At 32.9% G+C, this 22221-nt stretch overlaps 1 protein-coding gene across 2 annotated transcripts in view; it reads right to left on the reverse strand.

Moving 5' to 3' along the window:
• Positions 1-6: 6 nt before the first annotated feature.
• LOC115225425 (protein unc-80 homolog) overlaps positions 7-22221 on the reverse strand; it is a 318484-nt gene continuing 296269 nt past the window's right edge. For both annotated transcript variants that reach the window (XM_036498583.1, XM_036498580.1), the window contains one exon: positions 7-920. In XM_036498583.1, the coding sequence (XP_036354476.1) occupies positions 501-920 (420 nt within the window). In that variant the 3' untranslated portion in view covers positions 7-500. The remainder of the gene's footprint in view (positions 921-22221) is intronic.

The following is a 22221-nucleotide window of genomic DNA, read 5'->3' on the forward strand; positions in this document are numbered from 1 at the left end:
TTAGATATAATAATAATATTAGTATTAACAGTAATAATATTGAAAATTTATTAAATCATCATCATCATAAAAAGAGAGAACTATAATCTTGAAATCAAATAATAAAGGAAATAAAAAACAAACAGAACTTTATAGTATATTAATAAACATGGGTTATATCAAATGCGAAAACAAATCAAAAGAAAAAAAAACCCCAAAAAACAAACTATTGCAAGCAACCAGAATGATTAATCAGCAACAAGAATCAAAATAGATATACGTTTCTTTAAAATAGATATTTTTTTCATAATTATTTGCAAAGTAAAACATTTTTTCCCGTAGCAGTACTAGTCTCATTCATTCAAAATACTTTTGGAACAAAATGCATTTACAGTTAAAATTAAATAACAATACTAAAAGAAAATTGAATTTTAAATGCATAAATTATCTTTAAATAATTAAAACTAAATTGTTTAAAAAAATAATAGTTTAAATATATATTCTTTTAAAATTTCTAATTTTTAGATTGGAAGTTTCTTTTTAGTTTTTTTGTTCTTTTTACTTTTGTATACATTTGTTTCTTCTTCTACACTGTCATCCAGCTCAGACCCATCAAAATAGATGCAAAGTGCTGCTTGTGCTTGGTTTTTCTCATCATCCTTGAGTAATGCTGAGTTTTCATTGGTGTTTATTGAATCTGATGAGTCACACCGAGTGACCATGTAAGTTTGACTGGTCGCTGGGCTCACATTAGTGGACTGGTGATGGTGGTGTTCATAATGGTGGCGTACAGGGCTACCTGAGGGAGAGCGAGATCGGACAATGCGTGCACCCTGGCGTGCAATGCGACCTCTGGCAGTACCTGCGGGAGCATGGATATCAGCAGAGGGGTCATCATGGGATTTTGACCTCTGGATATAGCGCTGTTTACGCCGGGGCTGCTGTGAAAAAGGGGAAATAGAAAAAAGAAAGGAAAAAAACAAAGAAAATAACAATAAGGATTAAGCAAAGGAAATATTTATGGCCAAAAAATAAAAAAAGGAAAAGAAACACAAATTCACACACAAAAAAAGAGAGAAGGAAAGTAATTTCAAACCAACAACATCAATAACAACAACAACAATCAATAAACAACAAATTAAGAGAAATCTGCAACCCAAGCAGTCTGTAAATAGTTTAGTTCATTAAATTCAATGATAAGACATGATACAGTCTCAACACTTGTCCAATCTAAAGAAACAAAAATTTTGATTTATTTGATAAATGTTGATAGATTACTATCAATATGTCTACAACATGCAACCTCAGGAAAATAATACTATTAAGAAAATTCATCATTCTCCACAATATACACAGAGAAACACATAGACATACATATATATTTATATATGACTATTTCATGAGTTAACAGTGTTTTCGGTTTCAATGTTATATAAGTCTTAGTAATAGTGGTTTTATAGTAAGCAATATCTCCATACAGACTTAAAGAAGATATGTTCAGTTTCACTGATGAAATCTCATTACAGTGTGAACCTAGTCAGGTTGATCCTGCTTCTGCTGTTCATGTAGGTATTGTAGTGCAGTACTGAATACAAATCAATAGATATATTCTGTTGTACAACACATGTATGTATGTATATATATGTGTGTGTATACATAAAGGTGTATAATATTTAAATGTATATATATAAATGCATAGATATTTGTATATATATATGTGTGTGTGTGTGTTGTGTGTGTGTGAATATATATATATGAGAGTGGAATAAAACAAGAAAGTCTAAATTATCTTATTGATGATTTATAATGTTACTATAGAGAATAATTAAACTAACTCTTCTGCTTTATATCACTCTCAAATATAAACTCTGTAAATTGTTCAGTTGTATATAGTACCAAAAGAATATTGAAGGACAAATAATATTTAACTGTCAATTGGAATATGGATAAAGAATGATTTACATGAAATTCTAAACATCCCATTCAAAATACCAATTCTACAATACACACACACATACTTATATATAAATGTATACAAATATATATATATATATATATATATACATACATATATGCATACATACATACATATATATATATATATATATATATATATATATATATATATATATATAATGTACCAAAAAAGAAAATGGAAGGGATACAAAAATGACATACATCAGCCAGTGTATACATAGATACATACATACACACACACTCACACATATATATATATATATAAAGAGTGTTACCCATCATAAAACAGGTAATTTGAAGTATGCTTTTGTCCACCATGGGTAATATCAGGAATTATGATATACATATAATACAGATAATTTAACTTTGAGCAAATTTCTTGGTGCATATACAAAATGATGAAACCAATTTTTAAAAGACAAATATTTATTACCTTAAAATCAAATAAGACAAAACAAATTTCCCATTTGTATAACTCTTCCATAACTACTGTCATTTAATCCCTATACTTCTCTGCCTGACACCAAGCCTAGTATGTGCACTCATTCTGTACCTCTTACATTATCTCTCTCTGTATCTCTCTCTTACTCTTTCTGTTCGTTACTCTATATGATGTAAAGCATGTTGAGGATATCAACTTATCAATAGTTATATTGGCTTTCTATCTCTCTCTCTCTCTCTCTCACACAAAACACACAGACACACACACATACACATGCTGATGGTATTTTTTTCCCTTCTTTGGACTTTTCTGTTTTCCTTTCTGATGAAAACCTATGCTTGAAATGTCGAAAACTCTCTTCTTACCAAACATCAAACTAATACATTCCATGTGCATGTCCTCTTGTTGTCTTTTTTCTTATTGTTATTTTTAATGTTCAGTTATTTGATTTGACTACACACACGTATGTATGTATATACACATACACACACACACATATACATACACACATACAATAAGGAAAGTACATCTATTTATACTCCCTAATACAGAAATATATATATATATATATATATATATATATATATATATATATATATTATATATATATATATATATATATATAACAATGAGTAAATAAGTAAATGAGTAAAAGAGAAATCTCTACAAGTTTGGATTGTTAGAAGTAGCAGTCAATACTTCTTCATAACTCACTCTACTATCTCTGAAAAACAGATCTGATAATGTAGTTATGGAAATACTATATAGTAAGGACAGTCATAGTTGAAATGGCTTTAATCAAAGGTTTGCTTGATCAGCATTCACATAGAACTAAATAATAGCGACAATATCAACACATTGTATAATTTATATAATCAGTAAAATGTATCTCATGTATATATATATATTTATCATCTTCATCATTGTTTAATGTCCACCTTCCATATATATATATGTATGTGTGTGTGTGAGTGTGTGTGTGTCTGTCTGTACTGAGTATATTTGCTATTTTACATCCATTTTCACGTATGGAGTGGTTTTTGTGGGAAGAATTGCTTTTTAATAGCTGGTTGGAGATAGTTTCAATTGCCTACTGAATTGTGAAGTAGAAGTGGAATCTGTTAAAAGCAAGACAACATGAAACAAACAGAGATGTAAGGTCTTTGTATCATCTAGTCAATGAAAAGCATTTTACTCTCTTAGCTATCATGTCTCAACTAAACAGAGACACACACAGATATACATACATGCATGATTTTATATCTAAGGATGTAGAAAATGATCATCTTTTTTCCTTTTATTCAATTAAAGTTTTGTATATGTTATACTTTTAGCATTTTAAACAACAGTGGATCTACAGGATGTTCTTTATATAACCTACATTGTATGAGTAATTGTGTGCTCTCTGTTTCACATTCTCTATTTCTTTCTCTTACCAGTACTGCCTGACTGGCTCCTGTGCCAATGGCATGTAAAAAGCACCATTTGAGCATGGTCAATGCCAGTACTGCCTGACTGGCCCTTGTGCCAATGGCATGCAAAAAGCATCCACTACATTCTCAGAGTGGTTGGTGTTAGGAAGGGCATCCAGCCATAGAAACCTCGCCAGATCAGGTTGGAGCCTGGTGCAGCCTTCTGGCTTGCCAGCCCTCAGTCAAACTGTCCAACCCATGCCAGCATGGAAAGCAGACGTTAAACGACGACGATGATGATGATGAACTATGATTAAATGATTTTGAAATCATTTGATATGTGTGTTTCAAGTTTGCATAATATATAATAGGAAATGCTTCCATTATGTAAATCTTTCTCAGTTAAAGCATTTTGAAATATGGTTTGACTTCATTATAACAACTAATATGACTCAATGCCATTACAAACTAGCTGGTCTTGACTCCACTCATGCATATACACTATCAACGGTTTGGAGTTGTTTGTTATATTTGACTCATGTCTAAAATTCTAGTAACATGCATTGCTTCTTAGCATAATACGAAATATATATACACACATGCAAACACACACACATAAATACATGTACATACAGAGAGAGAGAGAGAGAAAGAAAGAGAGAGAGAAAGAAAGAGAGAGAGAGAGAGAGAATGAGAGAGAGTCACAGTAACATATATACAAAGAAAATAATACACAATATATCTGGAAGATCTATTATTGTTTAAAACACCATAACTACAACATAAATGAAGACCTTAATTGGATTAAGAAGAAACAAATTTCTTATTCCTGTTTAACAAAGATCAAATGTCATTTTAAAAGATGGAGTAACAAAAAGGAATGAAATGAAAACAACTCCTTTATGAAAGATAAATATTGAACTTACACCAGCATTAATTTTTTTTCATTGTTATTCTTTTCTCAGATTAATAGAATGATTTACTGTAGCACATGCATTTATAGAACTCATTCTATTTTTACTACAGCTTATACATCAATAGGCATAGATATGGTTAAGAAGTTTGCTCCCCAGCCGCATTTTTCATGTTCAATACCACTACTTGGCATCTTGAGCAAGTGTCTTCTACTATAGCCTTGGTTTGACAAAAGTCTTTTAGTGAACTTTGGCAGCTGAAACTGTGTAGAAACCCATCTTCTTCTGTGCGTGTGCATACACATGCACATGTGCAAGTCTTTGCATTGATATTCTTGGCCTGCAGTGGTGTGTATTTATATCACATAGCTCAGTGGTTTAGAGTGCAAAGACCAGTGGGATAAACTACCTTACTTGAAAAATATTGAGTTGGCATCAGGAAGGGCATCTGGACATAGAGTATGGCCAAAAAGAGGCTTGTCCAATCCATGCTAATAATGATGGATGGCATTGGATCGCTGTATTTAAACTTCCTTGAATACCATCTTTGCAATGCTACCTTTGTCTCCCATCATAAAGTCTGTATAACAATGATTGCACCAAATGTGTTGAGATCCAATATACATCATCCATCACTTCCTCTCTCTCTTTCATTACTCTCTCTTACCATAATCCATCTCAGCTGCTATCCATCACCCACTATCTCTTGTTTACCAAAAATATATAGGTACCATTACTACTTCTCTTCCATTATTCTCTCTAAATGATTTGTTTCTCTCATCATACTCTCATTTCTTGCACCTTCTCAGCCTAGTTCATCTTCTGTCAATGTATAACAGTGAGGACTGTTAAGTCTTGCAGAATACAAGGCAACCTCACTAGAGCTAATGTCACAAAGAAAAAAGAAATGAATGAATGAATGAATGTATATGTGTATAAGTGAGAGTGTATGTCTGTATATAATCCATACTAGCATAGATAAGTGTATATAAAATGATGAGAGGGACTGGTCTTAGATTTTCTGTGCTCAAGAAGATCCACCCATATTGATGAAAGTGAGGCCCTAAAAACATTATGTTAATTTCTATACACTCACTGTATCCTGCAACCTGTACCCAATCTGTTCCCTTCAAGCCTTCCTTATCTCTTGTCTTCCTCACACCCAATCCTCTTCTTTTCTAACAATAGCACTATTCAACAGCTGTAGCCATTTGAGAGCAGAATATACACATATTTTATCCTCCTTTCTGTAACCAGTTACCTCTCCCTCTCACTGGAACCACTTCCTTTAAAAATCCATCCTTTATTATCAATATCAACTCTTCCAACTTCATTTAAAATTGATTGTCCTTTTCTGTGCCTCCAGTTATATATATATATATATATCCGTTGAGATACATCTTAGAATTGTCATTATCTTATTTAACACAATCTCTTATCTGCTACTATTCTCATCACCCTACCATATCTGCTGTTGACAGCTTCCCTCCACTTGTGCCCCCCCCCCACTCACTATGCATCTCTCTTTTTTTCCCCTCACTCTCCCATCCCACACAGCATTTCTATGCTTTCTGATCTACCTACAAGTTTATTATATTGCTGCTCTCCTCCCCCCACTGTCACTTATCACTTCCTCCTCCCTGAGTCACTCCTATTCTTTTACCTACCTGCCATACTTATGTGGCACAACTTCACCCTTGATCCATTCACTACATTCGTCTTTACATCCATGTCTAACCATCTATCACTCCCCTCTCACACCCTAATGAACTTATCCACCCGCCTTTCTCAATTCTTTGTATTCTCTACTATACTCACTTTCTTGTATCTTGAGAGTATGCTCTGACACCTTATCTCTATTACCAATATCTTCTTTCCAGCAATTCCTACTCACCCTTATATGATGTAGGGTAGCTACATATCTCTTCTTGTTCCTCCAGCATCCTTTAGCCTCTCAACAACTGATATAAAGCTACCTCATGCTCTACTACAACCCACTCAGTTGAGGGGTCCTTTTCTTTGTCATGTAAGTTACAGCATATTCCATAAAGTGGCTGGTATTAGGAAGGGCATCCAACCATTGAAACCATGCCAAAACAAACTTTAGCTTTTTGGATCTTGTCAAACCATCCAACTTAACCAGTGTAGAAGACAGATGTTAAATGATGATGATGATATAAATATATATATAATATGTGTGTGTATATATATATATAGTATGTGTATGTGTGTAAAGAGTAAAGGAAAATTTAAAGTTTGATAAATGCTATCTTAAGCCTAAAAGTTCTTGTCATAATATTTTAATTAACTCTTTACTGACACATAGGATTGGTTATGTAATGTCTTATGAATTAAGAAGTATATAATATCTAGCATCCTGCAACATTCAGCACAAATACCATAATTATTTGAAGGGGTATAAAAGAATAGATTAGAAACATAAAGAGAATGGAGAAGGAATGTTTGCACATAGGAAATTTAAATGTATAAAGCACTGGATTTATAATTCATGAGTTAAAACTTGGTTTGTTAACATTCTGGAACCAATACATTTATAGATTTATCTAATGTGTCATGGGTCAAGGTATAGTGATGTGGTTGAGAAATTAGTCTTACAGCCATGCAATTTTCAAATCAGTCTCACTGCACAATACTTTGGGTAATGTCATCTATTATATCCTTAGGTTGACAAATGAAGAGATGGCAAATAGATTGATGTATCAACCAAAATTATCTAGTTGTATCAAACAGGTCGAATCTTGTAGGTGGGCTTAAACATTTGATAAAAAGAAATTCCTAAAATTGATTAAAACCCTTGAAGATACCTCAGCATCAAATCAGTTGTCATTGTCATCATCATTTAACATCCTTTTCCATACTGGCATGGGTTGGATGGTTTGACAGGAACTGGCATGCCAGAGGACTATGCCAAAATCTACTGTCTGCTTTGGCATAGTTTCTATGGCTGGATGCCTTTTCTGACACCAGTCAGTAAAGAATAAAATATATAAAGCATGTTTTATTTATTTTATTCTTTACTTCATTTCTCTGAGTGATCAGAGTAGTAGTAAATTAATGAACAGAACATCTCATTTCTACTGGCTTTTTGAATGCTCTTTACAATTAAGGTTTGGTTGTTAATGATTATTTTGTGGCTTTTGGTATTGTTATAATGGAAAAATTATAAAATATTCTGAATATATAGCATTTAGGATTTTTCTCTTGATTATATAATTTTTTAAATCAGTTATTTTATTGTTTTAACTAATAAAGATGTATGATGATATAATTTGTAAATTTAATGTCCATATAGTTAATTTTATATCTATATGAATATTATGATAAATGAAGTAAAAAAAAAGGCAAAATAGAGAGGAAAAATGAACTTCTTGAAAAATGCTGATCCAAAAGATTTAGGAGAAATGAAGTGACAGGCAAACAAAATTTGTTAGTACTAACTCATGGAGGATTTACAAGCTACAAAGCTACATAAAATTTACTTTTAGATACATGTTTTCACACATACAACTATTTTATGAAATGTTACATTGAAAGAGACAAGATCATTCAGATCCAATATTTCAATCATAAATAGCACCTTCTCTGAAATCAAAATCTGGCAGAAGTAAGCCTTTATCAACAGCATTTTAATGTAAAAAATGAGAGTATATTCTAAAAAGGTTAACTCCCCTAGCCTTTTTCTTTCCTAAGGCACTCACAAGACAGTGAGGGTTTGTGCTTGGAGTTTCTTCCATAACTTCGATAAGTTAATTGCCACATTACAGGTGCTGCTACTCTAGTTCAGAGAAGACCTGGGAACAATAGTGGTTCCACATTCCTCAAAGTCCCTCTTTCACACCCTTCTGGCAACTCTAGGTTAGGAGAAGGCCACTCTAATGTAAAGCCTACAGCTTGCTGGTCACCACAGTCTCTTAGCCCTGCTGAGTTACTGTGGTCAGACTTCCAAATGTAAGGAGTGGGATCAGACTACACAGTCTGACTCTCATTTTAAAACCACTAAACGCAGACAGGAAGAAAAGATCTGCAGTGATGGAGAAGTAACAAAAATAACAGGTGTTGGATGGTACTGATAGTCACAGTCTCAACTCTGTATATCTGCATATAGGCAGCCTCCTCCTTCCTCATGGTCTTCAGACACAAACAACTGCCATCAGTATCCTAACGAGAATGCATAGTTTCTATAATCTCTTTAGAGACAATATTAAAAGCAGATTTTCAGAAGAATTATGGTAAGCTTCATTCAGCAATAAATAACTACAGTAATGAATTATCTAAGTAAGTTGTTCATAGGATTTTAATTGGAAACAGATTTGTATGTATTAAATTTTTTGCACTTTTGTCAATATCTGATTTGTGCAAAGGAAGACACTAAACATTATTTAAAAATAAACAACAAACATATTAAACATATTACTAAAACTGAAATCACCAAATCTGATATTATTTAGTTCCTTTCTAGAGCTCTTGATTACAGACAAAAAGAGAGAGAGAGAGAGAGAGAGAGAGAGAGAGAGAGAGAGAGAGAGAGAGAGAGAGAGAGAGAGAGAGAGAGAGAGAGAGAGAGAGAGAGAGAGAGAGAGAGAGAGAGAGAGAGAGAGAGAGAGAGAGAGAGAGAGAGAGAGAGAAAATTCTGAACAGTTTCCTCAGAACATCATTCCATAGAAAGTAAAATTGGTAAGATAATTTGTTAGTTGCAGAGTGTAATGCAGTAAGTCCAAGAATGGTATTACATTTATTCCTTCATTACGATTGTTTCAACAACACCCAGACATATCATGATAATAAATAGTGATTACGTAATATCCAAACATATTACATGTGATCCATGATCATTTTGTCAGATAAAGGTCAAAAAGCAATACAAATGGTACTTGGAAAGCTATGATATATATATATATATATATATATATATAAAATTGTGAAGACCACAGTGAGATGAGCCTATTTACATATAGTGTGGAAGCAAAACCTTCTGACAAGCGAATAAAACATAATAGAGTAACATAGGATCAAGAACAAAGATAATTTAACCTTACTAGATAAGATTAGTAGTGAGGTTGGACACTAATTATCTCATATTACCTGACAATTATCTGCCAGGAAAGGAAAATGTAGTAGTTGGAACTTGTTTCTGACTCAAGCCATAAATTAACTAAGGAAGGTGGAGAAATCTTCCAAGAGCAATAGTGACAACAGATCAAGTAAAATAATTTAAAGAAAATAAAAATAAAGAAGAGAGAGGACAAGAATATAAGTGGGAAGGGTTAGTAGGAGCAATAGAAGTAAGCATAAGTGAAAGGGGTATTGGGAATGTCACACTTAAAGGAGCTGACACTCGGTTATAATAAAAAAAAAAAGCAACTATTATAAGATCAGTATACTGAAAATGTTTAATAAAATACAATATATTGCAGTATAAATAATAAATTACAAATTATTGAGTGTGTGTGTGCGTGTGTGTGTTTGTATATGGGTATGTATAAATATGTGTGCATGTGTATGTATGTAAATAGATGTATATTATATCCACTTTTATTATACACTCGCAACAGGAAAAATGAATTTTATAAGTTTTTTTTAGTTTATAGCTTCAATATTAGCAACTTATAATTATAAGAAACTATTTCTTTTTAAACTAAACAACACACACACACAGAGAGTATGGCTGATAGTAAAATGACCAATAACAATTAGAAATTTCCAGAAGTTACTTGAATTTGAACTTGAGCCTACCGGTTTGGCAAGGAAAGAAAATGAATTGGGTACATTCAAAATTGTTACTATGTATTTCTAAATCTATGAAGCTATGAGTGACTCTAACTTTTCTTCCATTTACTCTCTTTGCCTATCCTGATTTAAATTGAAGAAAAATGTTTAGATAATATACTTAGTTAATTGACAATCTATAACGCCATTACTCCAAGATGAAGACATACAAGATACAGAAACAAGCTTGTCCAGCTATATAGAGTCAGTAGGTAGTATTAGATATTGAAAGTATAAACATAATATATGGATTAAATATAATATTTTTGAGAGGATGGTAAAAAAAAAATGAAATATGCATATGGATCACATTTATGTGAAGAATAATGTACTGTTCTTAATATTTGTTGATACATAAGGTGGCGAGCTGACAGACTTGTTAGCATGCTGACCAAAATGCTTAGTGGCTTTTCATCCATCTTTATATTCTAAGTTCAAATTCTTCTGAGGTCAACTTTGCCTTTCCTCTGGTCAATAAAATAAGTACCAACTGAGCATTGGGGGTCAATATAACCAACTTACTCATTGCCTCAAAATTGCTAGCTTTCTGCCAAAATTTGAAACCGATATGTGTTGATGCATATTATGAATGACCAGAAGTATAAAGAATTAGGAATAAAGAAACAGAAAGAGTTAGGCAAGTGTTAAAAATTGTGTTTACCAGAATTGTTTTCCTAGAAGCATTAGAATTTGACACTGCCTGTAAATTTCATGACAATGACTTATGTAAACCTATGAAAACACCATTATATATTCCAGATTCAAATGAAATTGCTGACAGAATGGTTGAAAATTTTAAAAAGAACTTTTAAGCATAATTACCAAATAAAGATTCTATTAATGTATATTTTAGTCATATGGTTTTAAGTTGCTGAGCATTCTCTTTACTTAGGAAAACTCCTTAGTCTATCTGCTTTGATAGGCAAACATGTATAACCCCTAATGGCAATGTCCTATGAAACTGCAGTTCAGATTAATATAACAGATACAGAAAAATTAACAGCAACATGTTAGATATAACATCTCAAAGAAAACATAATACAGATACAGTTATTCAGGATGGACAATAGGGTATACTAGTTCGTGCAGATCAGATAAGTAATGGACAGAAATATAATAAATACTGAATCCATCCCTCAAGTTTTGAATGATATGCTAAATTGTTAATAATGATTGTGATTTGACAACTGATACAGGAACAAACACTTTTCAAATAATTCTCGAATAACAAAAGGAATTACACCAATTTGCTTTCGGGAGATATGATGTCATTTCTATGCTAATATTATTGCATGTATTTTGCAGTTTTTACATGATTAGATCTATTTAAGGTGGCTACTAGTTTCATGCAACAGGTTTGGCCATCAGATGAATAACACTTCTGAACATATAGAATCACATGTGACCACAATTGTATTTGGATAAATGCTGTAGGTTACAACATAAATGAAACTACATAAATGAAATCTCTTTTTCTCTCTCTTTCACTCTAAAAGTGTTCAGTTTTTCTGTTTCTGGTTGAAGAGCTCCTCAAATATATCATTCATTTATTCAGTTGGAAAACAACAAACACTATGTAGCCATTGAAGATATTGGCCAGTCTAAAGAATAATGTTCTTTGATAGGAAGCTACAGTATAATGCTGCAAGGCGGAAAACATTAATATAAGCGGAAAACATTAATATAAAGAAACCTATGAAGCATTACAAGGAATTCTTATTAGATGATGTGTATGGTTACAATAAAAGCTCATGTGAGAGGCAATGACAGTTAGATGAAAAGAAATTAAACTATTATAGTTATATGACGCTGAAGCCGAAAAAAAAAATGAAAACAATGTTCTAAAATTATTAAATCAATAGAAATTTAAGATATTTAAAAGTAGTTCTAAGTTAACTGTTGATTACAACAGCTTATAAATAACCTGATATATTTTAAAATAAATACAAGGGGAAAATATATTTTAATAGATATATATTGATTTGAGCGTGGGTACAAGAAAAATTAATGAATTAGTATTCATGATGTCCATAAATTTTTTGTAGAACAAAACTAAAATATGAATCTATCACTAAGATTCTTTTAGCCAGATATGGAAAGATAAGAGTTTAAAGTGGAATTTACATCGACAGCAGTAAGCTATAGATAGAAATCTTATTCTCAGAACATATTTAGAAACCAAGAGTTTGGAAACTCCACTTGTTTTATTTTATTTTTATGCAGAGAATGTAAAAAAAAAAAAAAAAAAAAGTGTATAAAATATGTGAGAACAAAACTTTATGTACACTACTATGTGTGTGTACAGAAATTATACATGGGTACTCATACTCATGTGTGTGTGTGTGTGGGTATGTGTGTGTGTATGTATAAAATTATACATACACATGTATACACCATATTGGTGTATAATCTGTTGACTATATGCCTACTCTGTAACAGATGGGAAATATTGGTTTCAAATTTTGGCACAATTCCAGCAATTTCAGGGAAGGTGTAATTCGATCACATCAACACCAGTGTTCAACTGGTACTTATTTTATTGACACCAAATGGATGAAAGGCAAAGTCGACCCTTGTGGCATTTGAACAAAGAACATAATGTCAGAAGAAATGCTGTTAAGCATTTTTTATGGCATGATAACAATTCTACCAGCTCACTGCCCTAAGTAGATGAGAAATATTCTTTGCCATTTATCTTGTTGCCTCCATATTTATTCTTTTTGGTTCATGAAATTATGTTAACCTGTACTTAGCTACATGTTCTTCATATAGAGATCATAGCTGGGAAATTTCCCTGTTATCAGATGTAGTTTAGTTGAAGCCATTTTATCAGAGATGCTGATATCAGGAATATGTTATTCTTCTTATTGCTGATAGCTTCACTGGTGTGACATTGACACTGAAAGCTATTCAAATATAATCATTGGAATTTAAGGGGGAAAAGTGGTAGTCCACATCAATAAGATAAGAGGTAGATTCTTGATCATTTTGAAAGAAAAAGTATGTTTGAGAAAGAAAAAACAGTCTTTAGGCTGAGGCACAGAAATAAAGTTGGAATAGCAGAAGATAATTCATAAGGGAGATATAATTGACAAGTGAACATTAGCAAGAAAGGTGAACATTAGTAGAAAAGAAAGCACAATGCTTCTACACAGACCAGGGTCTAAGTAGTAAAAGAGTTCAGTGCTGCCTTAACATTACAGGCTGCAGGAAATCAATGCTCTGGGTGTTATAGTATTTATTTATTGGCAGTCATTGTACATAGATCAGAATTGGACCCCTAGACTTGTTAGGCTGCAAAGTAACTGCCCAGAGTGCTCATGCGTTAAAACGACATTGGAAGTGTTGTGTTTTCTAAAATCAACAAGTATTGTCAACAACTGTATTGGAATAGCCATGAAATTAATTACATGTCTTACAAATCTTATTAACAAATACTGAAAGTTATTTTGTTGTATCTATGCCAATAATAAACAAGTGCACTAGTTCAAACCACTTCTTTATTATTAGTAAATTGCTTAATTATTAAACCAACTAACTAATCGATTGTTTGCTTAGTCACTTGGTTAGTCAACTAATCAGTTGCTTGTCAAAGTGTTACTGAGGTTGTGAATAGTCATAGAAGGACATTCACAAACAGCTGATTGGTTGGCTAACCAAGTGATTAAGCAAACAATTGATTAGTTAGTTGGTTAAGTAACTAACCAAATGACTAATAATAATAGAAATGAAACTGAACCAGTGTATTATCTCAAAATACAACAAAATTTGTTTCAACACACGAGTTCACATCAAGAATCTTGCAAACCAAATGGAAAAATGAAATACTGAAATTTACATTATTTATAGTCTTGGAGAATAGAACAAATCTTACCAAAATCTACAAAACAAACAATTTAATTATAAATAATCTTTTCCTTAAGTGCATTTGAATATCATCAAATTTGAATGGTTGAGATAAAATAGACTGAAAATTACAACAAACATCCAAAGATATGCAAATTACAAACTGTGTTTAATAAGGTGAGAAGACGGAGTAAAATATTTTATAACTTAAGAAAAAAAGTTATATTGTTTTTGTTTAGCATCTTTAGTTTCTAAAAGCAGACTACTTCTACTTATCATAACTATGCTGTATACATAAGTTTTAGAGGTTTAAAGATGTTCAGCTAGTGTAATGGAGGCATGTAAACACTCAAAGTAGAGAAATCTTAACTGAATATGCCATGATTAAGAGATTCCAAACAATATTGTATTGTCACCTTCACTTTTCCACTACAAAAGTGTAGCTCCACATTGAAGCCACAAAAGTGTTTGAAGCTAGTTCAGCAGATTTAGTAACTTTTTATGCTCAACTTTGTTGAGTTTCTGAACAGAATTTGCCAGGATTTTAGTCTGGTCTAGGATGTAGGTATCTACAAGCAACGGCAAGTTACTGAAACCTTTGGCAATATACTGTGTTTGAGAAGACTTGTCAAGCCAAGTGAGATTGTAGTCATGGCTGATGCTGGTGTTTCGTAACTGGCACCCATGCTAGTGGCATGTAAAAAGCACCCACTATACCCTTGGAGTGGTTGACATCAGGAAGGGCTTCCAGCTGTAGAAACCACGCTAAATCAGATTGGAACCTGGTGCAGCTCCCCAACTTACCAGTTTTCAGTCAAACGATCCAACCCATGCCAGCATGGAAAATAGACGTTAGATGATGATGATAATGATGATACTCTATAACTGAGGTTACACCTTATAGACAGGCTCATAATTTTTTTCTTCTTTGGAGGATAGTAGTGTCTCTAAGATGAAATTACATTCATTAAGATTATGAAGCAATTTCTACTGATTTGACTGGCAATGAAAGTATTACCAGTTTATTTTTATGAACTCCAATAATCTTCTTGGCAGTTGCTGCACTCCCATAAAGATATTAATGTTAACAAACATTTGTATCTATTTCATTTTGAAATGTTTGCATCCAAACATTTAATTGCTTCAGTTACTATCATGTCAAAAACTGTCAGAGGACTGAATTTGAAAAAATATTTCAATGATCTTGTAGCTTCTAGTAAGATTGTGACTGGGACTATCATCAGGTAGAATAACTGAAATAAAACTGGTTTTTTATTCACCAACATTACTTAAAGTATCAAATACTCTAGTTTCTTTAACACTTTCTTACAGTTTTGAGGCTTCTGTTTTCTTCATCTTCAGTTTTGCAATTAGTATCAGACAAATTTTCTTCAATACTATCTTCAGTAAAATCTTTGGTTTATTCAGTTTGAGACTGTCAGAATTAAGATAATGTAGTTTTAATTGTAAAACAAATAATTTTCACAATGAGAAAGCTAAATTATTTAGACAGGGATATTTGCTGCTTTTATGACAAAGGTGAGCTAGTGAATAAGACCAAATTAGTTTTATATGTTTAAAATAGAAAATAGAAGTGTGTGTATGTAAATATACATACATGTCAAAAAGAAAAGTAAACAAAAGGTTGTCCTTGGTTAGCCATGACCTTTTTTTTGTTTATTTCAATTTGATCAGGTGTTTAGCATGACTAGAACGGTTTTGTTGGATGAGTAAACATATACAAGATTTTACTTGTGGAAAACAACCTATGAAAATAAAGTTCATTAATATAATTACATCTCATATGACACTTCTTAATTTAAATATTTATTTAGTTCCTTTTCAGTGTTGGTTGAAAACCTCTGCTAATTCACACTTGCACAAACTGTGTGAGTGCATATGTTATAAATATATATCTTCTTCCATCAAACAATAAGTGTATGGATGTTGTTTGAGAGTACAGGTACAACTCATTTTGCCAGCTGAGTGGACTAGAACACCTTGTGTGTCTTTTTGTGCATGTGTGTGTGTATGTATGTAATGTAGGAAAAAGATAATGAATTAGTACTGCCTGTAGATAGTTAATGTGTGTGTGTTAAAGTCACCTGACAGTAAAGCAAAACCCATTTAATTCCAAGATTAAAAGAAAAAAATATTTTATATGAGACTTTGCTAATAAACAGACAAATGTTGAAAAATAAAAACAAAAAAACAAAAAAAAAAGGTGATTTTAACTCACAGCACTCAATTATTAAACATTCATAATTGGAATGAATAAATAAAATTGAATATCACGTATTTATGGAATTTTGATTTACTGTCGGGTGACTTTTGGCCAAACCTGTATGTTAGATGTATTGAAATGCTACCTAGTAACTGGTATATCTGTTACACAAAAGGTACTGTGTTACACACAAATATATGTGCATTCATACACACCGACAGTAGAAACAGATACAAACCCTTGACAAGACAGTTCAGTTAAACAGTTTCTTATTCACTTTACATGAAGGACTGCCAAACTGGACTATAAAAAGTGGATTATGCTACTTTTCAAGAGTGTATGCTAATATTCATTTAATTTGGGCAACCTGGAACTTATTTTTTAAATATAAGAATTCCATTGAATAACATTAATTAACAACTACATAAATTAGGTCTGAGATACAAGTAATCCTCATATACATATATTTTATCAGTTTACTAGCAACTTCTACTATAGCATTGGGCTGACCAAAGCCTTGTGAGTAGATTTGGTAGACAGAAACTGAAAGAAAGCTGTCATATATATCATTATCATCATCATCATTGTTTAATGTCTGCTTTTCATGCTGGCATGGAGTTGGCTAGCAGAGAGTTGTCCAGACTCCAGCTCTGTTGAGGCATGGTTTCTACAGCTGGGTACCCTTCCTAATGCCAACCAGTTAACAGTGTGCTTTTTACATGCCACTGGCATGGGTACATTTATGCAGCACTGATACAGGTGCATTAATGCAACACCATCACAGGTGCTTTTTAAGTGGCACTGGCACCTGAAAGGACAAGCCTGTATGTGTAGAAGACAGCGGTTTTACTTAGCTTGATGTGACTTATCAAGTACAGTAAATTGCCACATCTGCCTGTCCCTTGTTATTTCCTCAGTGAGGCCCAGTGTCCAAAGATCCTTTCTCACCACTTCAATCCTGGGTCTACTTGAATCTACCTTTCAGCATTTAGAGCTCTGCATTCCTTTATGCAGCTGCCCACAGCCATACACATCACATGACCAAACCAGCATAGTCTTCTTTCCTGCACACAACATCTGATGCCTCTTATACTCAGTTTTCCTCTTTAATCATTTACTTTCTGTTGTGCATACACACTGATATTACCCATCCAGTGGAGCATACTGGCTTCATTTCTTTCAAGTCTTCTGTAGTCAAAGCCCATGTTTCACTGCCATGTAACATAGCTGTATGTACACAGGCATCATACAATCTGCCTTTCACTCTGTGACACTATATATAAAGGTGTGTGTGTACATGCATCCATGTGTGCATGTTCACTTGTGTGTACATATTGACTCATTGCATTTCTGCATATAATAAACTGCCTCAGTATAAGAGAAAGGATTAGAGCATACTGGCATGAATACAATGAAAAGAAACAAATAATTGTACTCTATAAACATGCTGTACACTATAGCTCAATAAGCATTATAGCTCAAGAAACACTATAACTCAATAAACAACACTGAAATAAAAATTCTCACTACATATCTAAAAGATCAGATGTTCCAACAGGTTACAGAAGCCATATGCATATGGAAGCAAATACATATGTACTCAATACAAAGAATGAGTGAAGTAGCAACAGTGTAACAAGCCCCACCACCACAGTCACAGTAATATAAGAATGAGGATAAAATAAAGTCAGATAAAGTCAACTTCTCTAACCAATCTAAAAAACTGTACAAATTACAGATACATCAACAAAAGCACACAGACCACACACACACATTTTTGTGTGGCCACAGACAAAAAGAAAAGTAAATGAAATGAAAAATATAAACAATTAATGAAAACAAAACACATATGTTTAACATATAGATGACATATGACAAAATAAAATACACAAGAAAACCTGTTGGAGGATTCGAAATCATTAGAAAGGCCACTTTGGTGCCACGAAAAGATTATGACAAATTGGTTAACAATGAACAACAAACAGTGTGTGTGTTTATATACAACAAGACCTCCCCAGAGTACAAAATACATTGTGTGTGTTGGAGAGAGAGAGAGAGAGAGAGAGAGAGAATAATGCTTTCATTATATTTTTTAGAGAGAAGCTGAAGGAGTAATAAAGTTAGTGTGGGAGAATAAAGAAAAAAGAGGGGATGACTTGAAACAAGCCAGGGACAGGGTATGGTGCAGAAAAAGAAAGATATAAAAAAACAGATATATATTGTAAGTTTACCATACATTTATGAATAATATATGTGTGTGTGTGTGCGTGCATGTGAATGTGTGTGAGTATGAGTGTGTGTGTGTGTGTGCATGTGTGTGCACACATGCACATAGACATGCATGTATACATTCACATGTACAATATAAAACTCACTAAAGTTAAATGAATTATTTCCAAATCACAAAGTCCAACTGTCATGGCAGCTATCAAAACACTAATCATCATCATCATCATCATTTAATGTCTGCTTTCCATGTTAGCATGAGTTCGACGATTTGATTGAGGACTGGCGAACCAGATGTCTGCACCAGGCTCCAATCTGATCTGGCAGAGTTTCTACAGCTGGATGCCCTTCCAAAATCCAACCACTCCGAGAGTATAGTGGGTGCTTTTACGTGCCACCGTGCATAGCTTATTTCCAAAAGTCTTGGTCACTAGTCATTGCCTCTGTGAGGCCTAATGTTTGAAGGTCGTGCTTCACCACTTCATTCCAGGTGTTCCTGGGTCTGCCTCTACCACAGGTTCCCTCAACCGCTAGTGTGTGGCACTTTTTTACACAGTTATCCTCATCCATTCTTGCCACATGACCATACCAACGCAGTCGTCTCTCTGATGCTTCTTAGGTCCAACTTTTCTCTCAAGGTACTTACACTCTGTCGAGTATGCACACTGACAATACACATCCAGCAGAGCATACTGGCTTCATTCCTTGCGAGCTTACACATGTCATCATCAGTCATGGCTCATGTTTCACTGCCATGTAGTATGACTGCTCATATACATGTGTCATACAATCTACCTTTTACTCTGAGCAAGAGGCCCTTTGTCCCCAGCAGAGGTAAGAGCTCTCTGAACTTTGCCCAGGCTATTCTTATTCTAGCAGCTACACTTTCAGTGCATCCTCCTCCACTACTGACTTGGTCACATAGGTAACGGAAGCTATCAACTACTTCTAGTTTTTTTCCCTGGAATGTGGCGGAAGTTGTTCTCTGCACATTTTCAGTGTTTATTGCTCCTGAGCATCTACCACATACAAAAACTATCTTCTCAGTTAGCCTTCCTTTGATATTGCTGCACCTCTTATGTGTTCATAGCTTATACTGGGTACATCTTATAGAGTTTCTACCTACGCCTTTTCTACATATTGAGCAGGGCCAACTACCTCAAGGGATTTGTGGTTTGCCTGCCTTCTAAGAATATATTTATTAACTTTTACAAGTAGATGAGTGACAGTGACTTAAAAGTCTTGGTTTGTTATCAAGCCTGATGAAGATCAGCAGGCTGAAACTTCAAAGTCACTGTCATCCATTTTTTTGTAAAAGTTTAAAATACATGTACTTTACTAAAAAATATTGAATAATTCTTCAGATTAATGTTAATTCTTATATATATATATAAGAGCCATAAAAACAAATACACACACACATGATCTTACTTTATTACATACATATGCATACATGCACATCTATATACACAAACACAATGAGTACATATTTCAGCAAAAATGAATAGAGAAAAAACATGAGATGTGTTGTATAATTTTTCTTAGAATTATATTCTTAATACTATATATATATATCACTGTGATCACTGTGACCGACCAGGCTATCAGATGTTGCTACACATCGCTGGTCACAATGCGCTTCACACTGTTTTAGCCTTCAAATGACGCCACCCCACTGGCTAAGCGAGCAGGCCAACAGAAGAAAGAGTGAGAGAAAGTTGTGGCGAAAGAGTACAGCAGGGATTGCCACCATCCCCTGCCGGAGCCTCGTGGAGCTTTAGGTGTTTTTGCTCAATAAACACTCACAATGTCCGGTCTGGGAATCAAAACCGTGATCCTACAACCGCAAGTCCACTGCTCTAACCACTGGGCCATTGCACCTCCACACTATATATATATATATACACATACCCTTACACAAACAATCTTCATCTAACTAAAATTATTTGACAATGATTAAAATACAATCACACACACACATACACACACACGCATACTTATATACATACATGTGTGTGTGTATATGATTCTGCATTCTGAAAGTGCAGAATAATGATAGTAGGATATATAAAAAGTATATCAAATTTTCATATAAATATATAGTAAGAAAAATATAACATTATTCTTAAATAAAAAAGATATGCTTCAGCTATAAATTTAAAGCCTAATGCTTGATAATTGACACTGAAAATGAAAGATATATATATATATATATAAATATACATATATATATAATATATATGTATATACATATATATATATTCATATGTTAATGTCTGTATGCATGCTACTTAATGGTATAATTTAACATCCATCTAAATTTGAGGACTAGAGGAAAATGACTATAGAGATCTATGGAATTTATTAAGAGAATCTTACAAACAAATTTTGTGTATAAGGAACAATAATTCAATCAACATATAAAAATAAAATAATCTTAAGCTAATTACATGAAAAGAAATAAAAAATTGTTATCTAAGAAAACTAAAAATTGTTGTGATGAAATCAGAAATTGAATAAATAAATAAAAAGTAAATATGTAAATAAAAAAATAAATAAGATTAATAAATAAAACAACCAAAATATGAGTAAAGTTTCTTTGAAGAATTGTTTAGTTTTTCAAGAAACTCACTAAATCTAGAAAATTATTGTACACATGCAGTTAATGGAAAAAATATGCATTTAGTAAGGATAAAGCTAAATACTAATCTATTTACTTCATAGATTAGTATGATAAACAGAGTTACTAGGAGTATCCATCAAAATAAGTATCCTTACTTATTTCAGGGAAGAATAAAATGTAAGTTATATTTTCTCAAGGATATTAATGGTATAAAAGAAGTGAGAGAGCTATGGTTAGAATTAAAAATCAGAGTCAGTTTTTAGAGAGTTTAGTTTATACCAGGTGTACAGAGATTAGTGCAATACAAATATGAGAAAACTAATGAAACTATTGCATTGAATTTAAGATATTTTCCTACAGATGCAACATATCTGAAATCATTTACTATACAAAATAGAAATAATTAATGCAAAAAAAAAAAAAACAAGATGAAAAAAATCCTCTGTAAAAAGAGTTGATCCAATCTCAAAATAATGATGCTGAATAAACAATTTGTTGTACTCGTTATTGTTGCTTCTAAAACAACGTTTCATGTAGTCCCTTCCTTCTGTGGTAAAGAAATGGAGAGAGCAAGATAATTAAACAGACTGTTGGGTTGCAAACATATCAAAGCTTGCATTTTGGGAAACAAACTGGAAAGGTAAAAACAGGTGTGAGTGTTAATGTACATGTGCCAGGACCAACATTGATGATTGAATTGGACGGGTTATATTATCAAGATTACACTTTAGAAACAAATACCTTGTGCACACGCACAGAGGAGGGGAGAAATAATAGAGAAAAAGATGGGG

Source organism: Octopus sinensis, linkage group LG2 (assembly GCF_006345805.1).
Source record: "Octopus sinensis linkage group LG2, ASM634580v1, whole genome shotgun sequence".
Lineage (NCBI taxonomy): Eukaryota > Metazoa > Mollusca > Cephalopoda > Octopoda > Octopodidae > Octopus > Octopus sinensis.